At 43.3% G+C, this 15,225-nt stretch overlaps 2 protein-coding genes across 2 annotated transcripts in view; both read right to left on the bottom strand.

Annotated features, from left to right (window-relative positions):
- CD28 (CD28 molecule) overlaps window positions 1-15,225 on the bottom strand; it is a 159,042-nt gene that overhangs the window by 110,584 nt on the left and 33,233 nt on the right. The window lies entirely within an intron of this gene.
- On the bottom strand, window positions 1,111-4,675 carry LOC138918636 (prestalk protein-like). The gene is made up of 2 exons (XM_070240747.1): window positions 4,670-4,675; window positions 1,111-1,968 (listed from the first exon to the last, which is right to left on the bottom strand). The coding sequence occupies exons 1-2, from the start codon at window positions 4,673-4,675 to the stop codon at window positions 1,111-1,113; spliced, it is 864 nt and encodes a 287-aa protein (XP_070096848.1).

Raw genomic sequence — 15,225 nt, 5'->3', positions numbered from 1 at the left:
CAAGGGTGAACAACACAGGCAGGCTCCTTGCCCCCCCTGAGCTCACCTCACCTACCTCATCAGTTAGGAAGTATTACGACGATGCTGCCATGCTTCTGTCAGCGATTACCAGTGATCAAGACAAGATCATGATCTAGCAGATACTGGTGAGTTGTATTATACAATCAGAAAAAGCATCTGAGCTATTAAAAATGTAGTAACACATAAGCACACATACACACGCCGCACCGTGTAAGCACTAGAATTGAAATCCTTCAAGATTATGTGTTGCAAAACAGATATGCTTGTGGTCACACCCTTTTTTCTGACTACATATTAGTGCCATAACATTGTACCTAACACAATGAGAGGAAGAGAAAGGTTCCCCTTCCCAAAAGGTTACGCAGGATTCTTATGCAAAGATTAATAAATCCTTTGTTTTCTCAAAAGGCATGTCACAGTTCTGCTTTTATAGAAGTAGTCATACTTTGAGAGGTTTTTTTTCCAAAATTCTAATGGTTACGTTGATAGTTGGGAAGTTATGCATGTGTGGAGGAGAGGGTATCTGGGAAATCTCTACTTTCCTCTCAGTTTTGCTGTGAACCTAAACCTGCTCTTAAAAAATGTGTTGAAAAAATTCTAATAGTTACTGTGTTTCTATTAACCATCACATGGTTAAACTGTGTAATTGATGTCTAGTTTGCTTCTCCCCTAAAACAAGATACTTTCCAACCTTCTCCCATCCTCTAATTCCTCCAAATTTGCAGTGAATTGGACCAAACACTGTCCCAGTCCGGACTCACCACCTCACTCTATCTAGAATGAATATTACACCTTTTCAAGAACAAACCGTCTTCCTACATCCCCAGGTCCCTTGTTCTCACAGCCAGCGACACCTCTCACTTCGGGACTGCTGGCCTCAAGTACTTGATGTATGTGTGTGTGTGTTCATATTCCTCACCTGTCAGAGGTTGAGTAGGGGAGGTAAATATGAATATGCCTGTTTAAACAAATGTCATCCAGACTTAGAACCAGAAGGAAGCCTGCGGAGCATCAAACCCAAGTCTCTCACTTTTCAGATGAAGAAACTCAGGCTTGGGGAGATTAAGTGACTTGCCTAGAGGCAGATGGTCAGTAATCAACAGTGCAGTAATCAACAGTGCAGTAGTCATCAGTGCAGCAGCCAATAGTACAGTAATCAACAGTGCAGCAGCCAACAGTGCAGTAGTCAACAGTGCTGTAATCAACAGTGCCATAATCAATAGTGCAATAATCAACAGTGCAGCAGTCAACAGTGCTGTAATCAACAGTGCCGTAATCAATAGTGCAATAATCAACAGTGCAGCAGCCAACAGTGCCGTAATCAATAGTGCAATAATCAACAGTGCAGCAGTCAACAGTGCTGTAATCAACAGTGCCGTAATCAATAGTGCAATAATCAACAGTGCAGCAGCCAACAGTGCAGCAGCCAACAGTGCAGCAGCCAACAGTGCAGTAGTCAACAGTGCAGCAGCCAACAGTGCAGCAGCCAACAGTGCAGTAGTCAACAGTGCAGCAGCCAACAGTGCAGCAGCCAACAATGCAGTAGCCAACAGTGCTGTAGTCAACAGTGCCATAATCAATAGTGCAGTAATCAACAGTGCAGCAGTCAACAGTGCCGTAATCAATAGTGCAATAATCAACAGTGCAGCAGTCAACAGTGCTGTAATCAACAGTGCCGTAATCAATAGTGCAATAATCAACAGTGCAGCAGTCAACAGTGCTGTAATCAACAGTGCCGTAATCAATAGTGCAATAATCAACAGTGCAGTAGTCAACAGTGCAGCAGTCAACATTGCAGCAGCCAACAGTGCAGCAGTCAACACTGCAGTAGTCAACAGTGCCGTAATCAGTAGTGCAATAATCAACAGTGCCATAGTCAATGGTGCAGTAGTCAACAGTGCAGTGATCGAAGGTGCCACAGCTGCAAGAGCGCTGGATCTTCAGACTCTGCGTCCAATGCACTTTTTTCCCCACTGCACTTTTTACTTCATCCTCCTAAAATTTCTGTGTCATTATTTCTTCATCTGTTGTTGTTGCTAGTGCCATGAAGTCGACTCTGACTCCTAGTGATCCTGTGTACAGCCTTGTGACTCCGTGTAGAGCAGAGTGGAAGGAACCCTGCCTGGTCTTTTTGTGCCATCCTCTCCCCTTCCGGCGCTCTATCAGACAATGCTTCCTGCTATCCACAGAGTTTTCGTGGCCAATTTTTTCAGAAGTGGGTGGCCAGCATATCTAGTCTGGAAACTCCGCTGAAACCTGTTCCCATGGGCGACACTGCTGGCACCTGAAACATCAGTGGCATAAGCACCACATCACAGTAACATGCAGCCAGCTCAGTCTGACAACCGACAGGCAGATGGTGTGGTTCCCTGACCAGGACACGGACCCAGGCCACAGCGGTGAGAGCGCTGAATCTTAACCACTAGACCCTCAGGGCTGGCTTTCTTCATCTGCAGCATACAAGTGATAACAGTTCTGCCTACCTCACAGGGCTGTTGTGAGAATTAATGAGATAACATATGTGAACGTGCTTTAAAACCCTCACAAATGTCAGATGCTGTTTAAAATGAAAATTATTTCAATCAAGAAAATAAATGCATACCATAAAAATGGATAATAAAATAACTCACAAATGAGAAATACTCTGCAGATGACTCCTAGCACTTATAATTACGTTTTCAATTAAATCTAAGTACCAAAAAGAACTGAAGGGAAAATAGGATTGTCTTCTGTGAGTGGAGCTAAAAGAAATCAGCAGGTGCCTAATGGAAATTTGGCAGCTACATGGGGCCTAATGGAAATTATGTGACTAAAAGCAGGGAATTGTAGCATGCCCTTTATCTCCCTCCCACTGTCACCTCCGTTTCACGACCCCCTCGTCAGTAATGGAGCTTTGAGGTTATTATCTTAATGGAGAGGACTGGATTTCCTTATTCAAGAAGGAAGTGGCCACATTCAACAGAAGTGAATCCAAGGAAAGAAAAATTCTCTGGGATGACATATAAACTATAGCCAAGTTTTGGAAAACTCTGGGGAAGCCAAAATGGGGATGGGGGAGAGAACAGAGGGGACACCATGCTTCCAGGAATGTTGAGCCTGCGTGCAAACACTAAGAATGAAAGATATGTAGGAAGAACCGACATCAAGCACCTGAGCACCATTCTGCGGCTTCATTAACTGAGGAGTGGTGGGACAACATGCATGACTGTAATGGGGCAAGACTGGTTATTCAGGGAGAGAAATAGTAGAGCAATGTCCTTAATTTGGGCGTCAAGAAGAGAAAGTCCCCAAGGCAAACTTGGTGTAGAGCCCCGCTCCCAAGCACACCTATGTCTACGCACAGTCCTGTATCACAGCTCCCTCCAGAGACACACACTCCAAAAATCCCTCCGAGCCCGCCACGTGTGTTGAGTCACCTCATGAGCAACACAGCAAATGTCTGACTCGCCCTTCCTTCTTCCCAGCTTCTTTCCACCACCAAGGAAGATCAGGTGGTGGCAGAACAGCTTAAAGGAGATGACAAAACCAGAGACTAAACACTTGCCTTGAAGGCCAGGCAGACGCTTGGGAAACAGGCACTGAGGAAAGGCCGGCCACGTGCGCAGGGCACGGCATCTGGAGAGGAAGATAATAGGTGGGCGGCGGGACAAGTGGAAGCAGCATAGCAATGGGAATCTCAGGGCGAGTAATGTTCAGAAATGCAGGCAGCGGGAAGGTCTGGCAGCTGGTAGGTGGAACCCTGCTTGGAGAATGGAGCTCAAGGGCAGAGAGGCAAGATCAAGGCAGAATCTCTGCTCCAGAAGCACTGAGGGGTTGACAAGAAAGTAAAGCAGAGACTAAGGATGCAGGAAAATAGGACGAAGACTCAGTCACTACGACAAAGATACAAGGCAGAAGTTTAGTCCAAGGAACAGGGCAAAATTCTCATTTCTGGAAATAAAGTACCAGATCTGTGCTAAGAGTGGTCCTGATGTTCAACAGCCGAACTCTGGCCTGCCTCGCTTTCCGTTCTCTTGAGTTGGAAGAGGTCCTCAAACCTGGATCAGGGCTGAGTGGAAACAAAATTTCAACCTTGCTAATGGGACCAGCTGCTCCTGTATACCTGTGCATATCTCTATTGGGGCACTTATTTACCTAACAAACGCTTATACAGCACTCGCTCCATTTCAGGCACACTCCTACACATTTCATAAGCATTAACTCCTACAACAACCCTGTGAGGTAGGTACAAAGACGCTCCCCATGTTACAAATAAGGAAACGAGAGAGAGTGAAGTTGAGTAACTTATCCAAGGTCATACAGACAGGAAGTGGCAGAGCAAGAATTTGAACCCAAGCACTTAGGCTCAAAGTCCACGTCTCTAACCATTACCGCACACCATTTTCCTACTTCTATCGTGATCCATCTGTGTTTCTCTTCTCCTCTAGAGACTAAGCTATGGTCCCTGCTATACAGAACTTGGGTCATCTTTGCATCTCTAATGCCTACCACAAGGTCTAGTATACAGTGGACCTTAATAAATGCCTGATGGATGGATGGATGAATAAATAAATAAGTGAATATGTGCCTAGCATATTAAACACACAAACACCAGCGACTGCAGAGTCCTTGACAGAGGGAGTAACAAGAGAACACTGGATTTGGTTACCGTCATCCGCAAGACTGTGCGACAGAAGGCAGCCAGGATGCAAGACAGGGAGTGGCTAGTGGAGCTGCGTGGGGGAGGGACGGGGATATGGCTCATAACAGGAGGTGTGGATCAGCTGCTTTAAAAAGCAGCTGAGGTCAGAGGAGGCTGGGACATAGGAAATGGTTATACAATAAACTGCTACTTGTAAATGCCCCACCTTTCACTTTCAATGTAGTATTTTAGAGGTTCTACCCCACACCTGAGAGAATATCTGGATTTGGTCAACCACGATTTGTGTGTAGAAATGACAGATCATTGTCAGTAGCCTTATAGGATCGTCACATAGCAACCTCTGGATAAGAGTAGGCTATAATAAGCCTGGCTTGAATTCAACCACCAAAAGGACAGAACGATGTTAAAAACAGAAGTGATTTGCCTAATAGCATAAAAGCCAGAAAGGTCACTTCTGAGAGAAGTGTTCATAAATGTCTGAGCATTCAGTGGGCCCGATTTTGCTTTTGTGCACAGATATAGGTACACACAGGAGTTAAGGTGGGCAGATGGCACATCCTCACACTTCTCACTCTCCTATAATTCCCTCTCCAACTATAACCATCAAGCTGGACGATGAGTCAGTAGGCAATTGGCCTCACCTGTAATTTCAAGAGAAGGAGAAAGTAAAAGTAGTTAATGTTTACTGAGCACTTACTTGGTGCTGGGTTTTATTCTAAGTGCTTCACCTGTGTTAACTTATTGAGACCTCGTGACAATCCCCATTTTACAGAGGTGAAGAAAGAGGCACAGCGAACTTAGGCAATTTGTCCAAGGTCACAAGTCAAATAATTGGTAGAGGCAGGGTTCAAACTCAAGGCAGTTTGCCTCCAGAGCCTGTGGTTAGAATCACAGCTCTGTGGGGATCATCCACTCTGAGAATGGTAAGGAATGGAATGACTAGAATGAAAACTGGCTTCTAGCCGCCACACCCAACTCACCTTTGTAGACCCATTTGGAGCTCATGACTGCACTACACCGTCCAGAATGCTTATCCTCTAGGTTTAACAGAGGTCAGGGAGTGTAAGGATCCCAAAGACTTCCACAGATGTACAGTGTGGTCTCAGGAGAGGGCCTTCTCTAATCAGCGACGGGGCGAAAACAGATCCAAGACGGCTGGCCCATGGCAAAGTGGTTAAGTTCAGCGCCCTCTGCTTCAGGGGCCCCGGGGTTCACAGGTTCAGATCCCAGGCGCAGACCTACGCCACTCATCAGCCATGCTATAGCAGTGACCCACGTACAAAATAGAGGAAGACTGGCACAGTTGTCAGCTCAGGCACAATCTTTCTCAAGCAAAAAAAAAGAGGAAGATTGGCAGCAGACGTTAGCTCAGGGGGAGTCTTCCTCACTAAAAAAAAAAAAAAAAAAAAGATCCAAGAAAAATTCAAGAGATGACAATGAGTTCTCCTCTGTCCTACTGGTTAGCACAAGCTACCATTTCTAGTGACTGCGTTTTCAAGCCACTACTACCCTCCCTGGTGTCCCCAACAGACTTTCTTCAGGCCAAACTTATTCTAATCAGAAGATGCCTCTACAGGACTGGGAAGCCTTTGGCATCAAATTTCCACCTTGGCAAGAAACCAGAGCGAGAAGGCTTTCCTCAGCCCGTGGGGGCCAAGCCCATCCAAAGCAAACAGTTCCCATAACTGTTTACGGTAGAACTAGCTTCTTCCTTTAAGCAGCGCAAACGTGGAAAATCACCCAGCCAGACGCTGCTTCTATTTTGGCACTTCTGAAATTCAGGGAGGGGGCCCTCCCAGCCAGAGATTCAGCCTTCCTCAAATGGGGAATGCACAAGTTGGGAAACACATGAATGTCCTATTGAGGCTATAAAGATTTAACTGTCCCCTAAAAGCATGTTTTTATCATAATTACTTCAGCAGCCACTATGTCTAATAGCTCCCCTTAAACAGCCCTTCCTGGACCAGCTTGCAAATTCTCCCTGCTTTTCTGTGATGTGACCCGCAGGAAATTCATAATCTGTCTGTGTTCCTCCGGCCTGGCACTGGCAAGACCAGGAAAAGAACCTTGGTTGAGTTGTTTCCCAGTCATTGGCTTCCACTGCTGAATTTTTCTAGTTATAAATAAAGACCATTATATTATTATTAAAGTACTTTAAGACAACCAGTAACATATGCTAAATTTTTAAAGAAAATGTTTGCGAATATTCACAGACCCAAGTCTGAAATTTGGTGGGCCAAAACGAGATATCTGGATGATATGAAGGTTAGTTGACAGCTTCATGAAACACCAGATAAGATTAAGTCTAAGGAATATGGCATAGGCTGGCATACAAATGATATGAATAAATCTACATGGATTTGAACTTTTCTCTTTTGTCTAGTTTCACAAGAGTCAGGCACCCATTATGCAAGCTTAATTGAGCATTTACTGTGTTAAATTTGGAAATGACTAGGCCAATTAAAATAATAGACGACATTAAATGTACTGGGAATAACAAAACAATGTTTAATTCTTTTTTTTTTTTTTTTTTGAGGAAGATTAGCCCTGAGCTAACTACTGCCAATCCTCCTCTTTTTGCTGAGGAAGACTGGCCCTGAGCCAACATCCATGCCCATCTTCCTCTACTTTATACGTGGGACGCCTACCACAGCATGGCGTTCCAAGCAGTGCCATGTCTGCACCCGGGATCCTAACCAGGAACCCCGGGCTGCCGAGAAGCCGAACGTGCGCACTTAACCGCTGTGCCACCAGGCCGGTCCCTAATTCTTATTTATATGGAATCTGTTCCAGAAATGGAAGAGACTCTCTACACAGTATGCAAAGAGAAAAATCACCCTCTTATATCCGCATGTTTCTACACCATTAAAAGGGAGAGGGTGGAGCAGCATCTTTAAGAAGGGCTTAGTGCATATGTTTAAAATAAAGTAGGTATCCAGGTACCTTTCAGGGGTTAATTCATATTTACTTAAGATTCTGACAACTAGTGATCCTGGACAGAGGCTGCTGGGATGGGAATGACCATGGGAACCTCTGGCTTTACCCTCCTCTGTGTGCAGCTAAGAAGGAGAAGACCCTTTAGCAACATCTGCTTCTCTGCCCTGCAGTGAAAGGCTGAGTGTGGATGTCAGCGCTGCTGTCAGGTTGGGTGATGTGCTGGCAGCCCCAGCAGCAGCTGCACGTGCCTCCAGAAAACTCCTTCTCCCCACAGATCAGCCTTTGTATTTCTAATCCCGGGAATCAGGGTACCCTGTGTGGAACTACCGCCTTGGCTGTGTCAGTCAGGGAAACAAACAGCACCAGCTCCAGGCCCCAGAGTTCTCAATGTGTTTATAATTCCAAAAAGTGGTAAAAACACAGAGATGTACAACTTTGTAAATATCTTTTAAATGAGGATTGCTTGAAATGTAAAAAAAAATGTGTTTTACTCAGCTGCTGCTGCTTCTTTTTTAAAATAAGGGCGATTAATTGTAAAGATCTTTGGCTATTTTTTAAAAAAGAGAATTTTTAGTTTTGAGCAGAGGCGGGAAGTGAAGGAATAATTTTATAATTAATGCTAGATTATTTACAATTAAAAACAGAATTTGGAAGCATACACAAAGAGTACTTAATATTCTAGTGACTATTACTAGAGTGTTCTTATTTTGTTTCATTAAAATGCCTAATACTCTTCTCCACTCACTATCATTTCATATTCTCATTTGCAGACACTATAATAATCATTCTATTAATCACATGATTTTTACAAGTTTTCAACACTGTGTATGATTTTTTTTAGTGATTTTTTTAGTGATGTTGAACAGTAATTGCATATATGTATCGACTCCAGCTTTCTCTCTTAGACTAGGTTGAATACATCCACCACATCAAACTAAAGCCACAAATTTCAGTTTGTCAGTTGTGTTTGTTTCTATTTATTTATAAATGCTGCCTCCTCCCAGAAAGGATTTGAAGCTGTTGTTACAGTCAGTCAGTCACGCCAGTGCTTAGGAGTCCAAGAGTTGGTAGAAACCAGTATTTCTGGTTCCTTACGGCCTGTGGAACCTCACACATGCTGATTCACAGCAATCAGAGACCTGTGCAGACTGGCTCAGATCACTGCCGGGAGAACTCGCCATTCTAGCTGGCTTCATCAGCAAAAGTGGAGCCAGCCCAGGTGAACTCTGGAGAGGCTGTGTCTTTCCTATCCGTGTGGAATCGGTATCACCCAACCCCTCACTCTACCAGGAGAAAAACAGACCCAACTTCAGAGCAGTCGCTCAAAGACATTATGTCCTAGACTCTGCCTGTCAACTGTCACCACAGTCAACACCATCCCACTTCTGCCAAGTCACAGGATACACATCTGTGTTCTATCATCACACTTTCCCCTCATACAGACAGCTTTCCAAATCCAGTCTCCCCATTCACATATTTTTACCGTTCATTAGAAGCCAGAGATTTTCCAGGGAATCCCTGCTAAATGGCTGGATGGACAATCAATGTTTGGATAGCCCAGAGACACAATGTTCCTTCTGGACTATGAACTTGTCACCCCTCATTTAGCTCTGGACAGTTCTTATATAAGAACTTTCAGAGAGAGGAAAAAAATCTGATTCTGCAGACACTGGGGTTGATGATCCAAGTGGCAATTTTCTCTGTTGAGTAAGAATTAAATCAACACATTAATGAAAACATGACCCTCCAGTCCTGACATATTTTGAATTTTTGAAAATACACCAATGCTCACTAAAGGAATATGATAGGAAAGATACTTTGATTCATTCTTACATTTCCTCATGGTTTCCAATTAGAAGCTGCTCTTGACTTTCCCTCTTCAACTCTATCGCAAAGTTTTCTTAGTGCAGAATGGCCAGAGCACAGTTCCTCAACCATTTCCTGAAGCCCAGCAGGGCCTCCTCTCCAGGCTCTGCCTCAGAGTTCTCCAATCCTCCTTTTGCACCAGCCTTTCTTCCTAAGGTTCAGCAAGATTCCCGGTGGAAAGCAAGTCGGCAGTGGCAGCCTGCTCCTCATGTTGTCCAGGAATTTCGCTGTCAGCCTTCCCTTCCCTTCTCCTCTCTTTCAGCCACCAACTGCCCACAAACTCCTCTCCAGGGTGGTTTCACGGCTTCCAGGGGAAACTTTTCCTCTCAAAAGCCTCTTATGTCCTTCACCAAAGCAACTCTATATTCCAGACAGAGCACTACACCTCGCATGTCATGATACCAATCAGTGTTAAAGGAACGAAAGAATCCATGAATAAATGATTCTCCTCTGCAACGCTCCCTCTTAGCCTCAAACCCTGAAGACCCCTTCTTTAACTCTAAATGCCTCTGACTACTATCCATTAACTACAACAGCTTTCGTAGAAGAATTGTCAAATTGAAAGGGGGAAAGGCTCTTCAGGAATAAAGATGAAGTCAATGGCCTCCCTCTAAACCCTTACAGTCTTGGGACATTCCACTTTCAGTACTGATTTCAATAAATAAAAATAATTACCTAATTCTATTTCAACGATGTTTCCATTGTTTATTCTTTTACACAGAGTACCAAGGTTGGATGTTTTACTCTCACAGATGTCAGAGATTATATCTAATTACCCAATCTCTATAAGCACATAAACTTTTAAAAAATAATGTTATAGAAATACTGTCTATCTACATATCTTCAATTTAACCAAAGAAAAATAGCCTAAAAAAAAGGCAATAGGGTTTACAATGGTGCTGGAAAGACTCAATAAACAAATCACATATTCCCTCTGCCCCTTATTCCTGTTCAAAAGATCTCTGCTGTTCCCCACAGAACTGATTTGAGCTCAAATAGGAGCATGTATGCAAATAGGGTTTGGGAGGTAGAAAGCAATATAGAAATGAAAGATATTGTTGTTGCAATCTTATTATTGTTTCCGTAATCATCGGCTGGTTAATCCTCCTGAAGAAGACAAAAGCGAGTTTTGCCGTGTAAGTGTGTAACCATCGTCCCATCGCTTAGTCTATAACCACTCAAAACACCATTACAGAAAAAACTTGAGGTCCAAAGAGAAGCACAGAAGTCAGGAGGAGAAATCAGCACTCCAAGACAGAGAAAAATCAATGACTAAAGTGGCTGCACATGCTAAGCCCTTTAAGCGGACTCTTCTCTGCTATTTCCCATCACTATTCCAACATCCCCCTCTTCAGCGCCCAGCTCTATGTAGTTTCCATGGGTAGTATTCCCAAGCGTGAATAATACGGAAGACAAGCCCCTCCATTATCTCAACAAAGGGTTTACGTTAGCATGTGTGAAAAGACTCAGATAACCTCACCAAATGGTGCAATTTTTTAACACTTAATCCATTGTGAAATAATTTCCTCTAGCTATTGCATTATTTCCCTGACATTAAAGGGCAGAGTAGTCATCCTAACAGGAAAATTTGTGGTCTCCGTGTAATTTGTTTTGTATACTTAAGCATATTTTTAATAATTAATCTGGCTTCTGCCCCCGCCATTCTGCTGAAGCCTCTCTTAAAAGGCATCGGTCACCTTCTAATCACTAAATACCATTTCTTCTGTCCGCATCCTCCTTGAGCCCTCAATTGCAATCCCAAGTGTTGCTCAGCTTCTTCCTGAATTCCTCTCAGATGCCGTCAAGCTGCGTTCTCCAGCTTCTCTCACTGCTCGGGCCATGCCTTCAGTATCTCAACACGCTTCCTCTTCTTTCTCCTGCCCTTTAAGATCAAGTTTCCCCTAAAAGTTCCCAGTGCTCTTCCTTTTTCTCCCTGTGGGTTTTTTTTTGTTGTTTTTTTTTTTGGTGATCTCATCTCCTCCACATCTTCTGCTATTATCCCTGCATGTCCATCCAGTTATCCATCCACCCTGCACGTCCCTTACTCTCAAATTCTCTCTAGTCAGGCTTCCAACTCCCTCTAGGACATCCATGTTTCATGGCTTCTTCAAACCCAACACACTTACAGGCAAACCTACTCTTCCTCTTGACTTCCATATTTCCATGAATGGAGCCACTATCTTCCCAGACACCCAGATTCTTGGAGATTCATACCTCTTGCCTCCAATCAACTTTTCCCGGACATTCTTCTGCTCCAAGCCACCATAGCATGTTGCTTGTAAGCTCACTAATGGCCTCCCTTGTAATACACTCCTTGAGAACAAGACTACGCTTTCCTCAACTTTGCACACCCTGCAGTCTAGCACAGAGCCTGGCACATAGTAGGTATATTTAGTTAAAAAAGTAAAATTGAGTATTTATTGACATAATGTATTCACATCTTCCACTATCCTTTGTCATCTACAGTCAACAACACCGAGGTAAAATTATACTTAATCTCAGTACTCTGAGGAAAACTATCAAAGAAATATTCTGAGCAATATCACAACATGTGGAGTTCTTGCTGTATGAATTTGTGTGTAGCCCACATTTTCAGTCATTGGCTCCACATGAAAAAGAAAATCTATATTTTTAAGGAACACTGAAATGTGTAGGGAACCAAATGCCCATCTCATGCAAAAGCTACTCCCTTGGTTCGCTTCCTCAGTAGCGGAATCCCTTCCCCAGGTCCCAACAACTGGCTCTTTCTGTTCCCACTCCCACACTTGGTTACAAGAGTCTGTATTGTCAAAAGCTGCACTGAAAACACTGCAGTGTTGACTGAGTGACAGCACGAACCTCTGAGGTGACTCAGCATTGGAAGGATGCCCGAGGTCCTACTTTTGCTGATGGTTTCACCAACTCCGGGTTTGGTGTTAACTGAGCACAGATCACAAGTTTTAGGTTTCAGGGTTGGTTTTGGTTTTGTCTGATAACAGAATAAGCAGCATGATGGAAGGTCACATGGTCAAGCCGTCTGATGTCCTGGCCTGCATTCCAACACCAGATGCAGGGCTTTAAATCCACCAATAGGAAGAGAGCAAATGTTGGGTTTGTCATAGCCTGGGGAACTGAAAAGAAGCTTGCTCCAACCTGCACTCCGACACAGAGGTTTAAGAAAATTTGAACAAATCATTCCTCTGGTCTCTTCTTACTTAAATGGCTATAAACAGGTAAATGGATAGAGTCCTACCTCTGCCCTAAAGATTTTTCCAGATTCATCATTTTATAGGGGAAAAAAAAGGCCATTCATGCCTGAACCTGCATTTTCAAGAGCTTCATCCAGCTCAACAGTTAATTTTTTTATTGGTCTGGCTCGTGAACAGTATAAAGCTAACACTACACCAACACCATTGATGTGTGAAAAGTTTAATTTTCTAAGTCAATCAGGAATGCTACAGCCACAGAATTAAAGATGTATTTACAACTCAAGTTTGGTTCACATCTAATGATGGTTGACAGCAGCTCAACCTAATGTTCAGCCGTGAGCCTGTTGTGGGACGTTAGCTGAGACAGAGCTCTCCCTGAAGCACAGCTGCCAGTAGTCTTTAATGAAGCCAAGTCTGCATGGTATCACTCATCTGTTTACTCCTCCCCACTCCCGAGAGTCTAAGTCTCATCTACTTCTCCCTATTTCCAGCCCCGCCTCCTTCACACCCCCACATTCCAGCCGACTGAACAACTCACTCTTCCCCCACACCATCTCATGGATTTTGCTTCTCCATATCTGATGTGCCAGTCTCTGATCGCACATCTCACTGCAAATCTGGCCTGAAATCTCAGTTCAGGTGTTGCTTCCTCCATGGAGCATTCCTTGTCTCTCCTTCTTTGGACCAAATTTGTCACTTAACTGTACCTCTCAAATAATTTTCATCAGTTTCTACTTTGCATTTATTTTATTATTTCTGCTTATCTTGATTTCCCCTGCTAACAAGTAAATTCCCTCAGGGAAAAATCCACAGAGAATTCTTTTTTTGTATATGTAGGGCATATGCTGCCATTTTTTGCATATAAAAGTCCATTAATATACCTTGGAATACAAGCACAAAAGCTTTCCAAGGTATAAGTGAGAATGGAAAACAGTCAGTGGCCTGATGTACTTTGCAGGTCAACAATCTGTCAGTCTTCCCCTGGGATTAGCAGTCATTGATATGATTAGCATGGCCTCTCAGGACTTTCTTTCCTCAAAAGGAGCCGCTCCATGTTTGCTCTGTGCCAAGCTTCTCCTCTGCCAGTGGTTGTTCTTCAGCACACAGTGGCTTCACTGCACTATTGCCATAAGCTATGTGAGAAGCAAGCATGAGGCACACAAGTTGTCATGAAAAAGAGCAAAACACTACCAGGAGATAGCAATTTCATTCTTTCTAGTCTAAGGCAATGCCAGCAATCCTGAAGCAGCCAGCACACAGTCATTAATATTTTGCCAAGTCGTCTTAGTTTATCAACTCCATTGATATCAGAGCCAATCATCATCATTGTCTACTATTTGCTCAGTTACCACAGAATGCTTGGCATCATTCTAAGCGCCTGAGTTAAAATAAACCTTAATTATTATAAGCACAGTCCCTGAGTTCGTGGAATTTCCTTCTGAGTCAAAGCACATTGGCATGAAGTGTCACCAAAAGTGACAAGACTAAATTTTCACAAAAGAATCGGACGTTAGACTTCTAAAGCCGTCGCCTTGAAAGGCAATGTAATTCCAATGATGTTGGCATTGCCCGAAGTTATTCTAGAACTCCTCTTCTGATTTGTCTTTAAAGTCAACTTATATGCCACATTTATCGTAAGCTTTTATCATATTTATTACATTTTGTTTTGTTTTAACCTCAAGTGGAATTATCCAGCTTAATTACCCAGACCTGGCTCTAAATAACCATTGGTGATTTTTGAAAATCTTCTCCATCTTCAAAAAATGAAGGTTTTCCACAAGTGAGGACATTTCAAAGGAAATGCTAGAGGGCTTAAAGGCTGTTCTACACATATTTTGAACAATAGCAGCATTATCATATTAAATATTTAATCTTACTGGAAAAGAAAAAAACATGTTTGTGTTTAGACAAATTTACGCTATCAGTCACACAGCCTATTTCCCAAAAGAACTATAAAAGGCAAATAGAAAAATCACTTGGGATTTTTTCTTGTATTTATGCATATCAGTTTTTAAAGAAAATATTCGATTAATATGAACACATCCGGGCTGGCCCTGTGGCCAAGTGGTTAAGTTCGTACACTCTACCTCAGTGGCCCAGGGTTTCGCCGGTTCGGATCCTGGGTGCAGACCTAGTACCACTCATCAAGCCATGCTGAGGCAGTGTCCCACATAGCAGAGCCAGAGGGACCTACAACTGGAATATACAACCATGTACTGGGGGGCTGTGGGGAGAAGAAGAAAAAAAAAGAAGATTGGCAACAGACGTTAGCTCAGGTGCCAATCTTTAAAGAAAAAGAAGAACACGTCCTTCTAATGAAAACTAACTTATGTGGGAGCCAAAACATTGGATCTGAGGGCCAAACTGGGCTCAGCAAAACCTTCAAACATGCCTCACGGCAGAGTAGTTGTTGCTGAACAGTCCACAAATTTTAGTTGGTTTGGGTACTCCAGGATCTCTCTGTTTTTCTAAATCATGCTCAAAGTCTAATGAATTAGGGCCTCCAACATGGAAGTTTTGCATCTCTGCGAATACTTTCCAAACCTGGTACATGAAACTGGAATCCCACGT

This window comes from Equus caballus, chromosome 18 (assembly GCF_041296265.1).
Source record: "Equus caballus isolate H_3958 breed thoroughbred chromosome 18, TB-T2T, whole genome shotgun sequence".
NCBI classification, from domain to species: Eukaryota; Metazoa; Chordata; class Mammalia; order Perissodactyla; family Equidae; genus Equus; species Equus caballus.
Note: the sequence above shows the minus strand (reverse complement) of the source record. Positions and strands in the feature narration are given on the sequence as shown.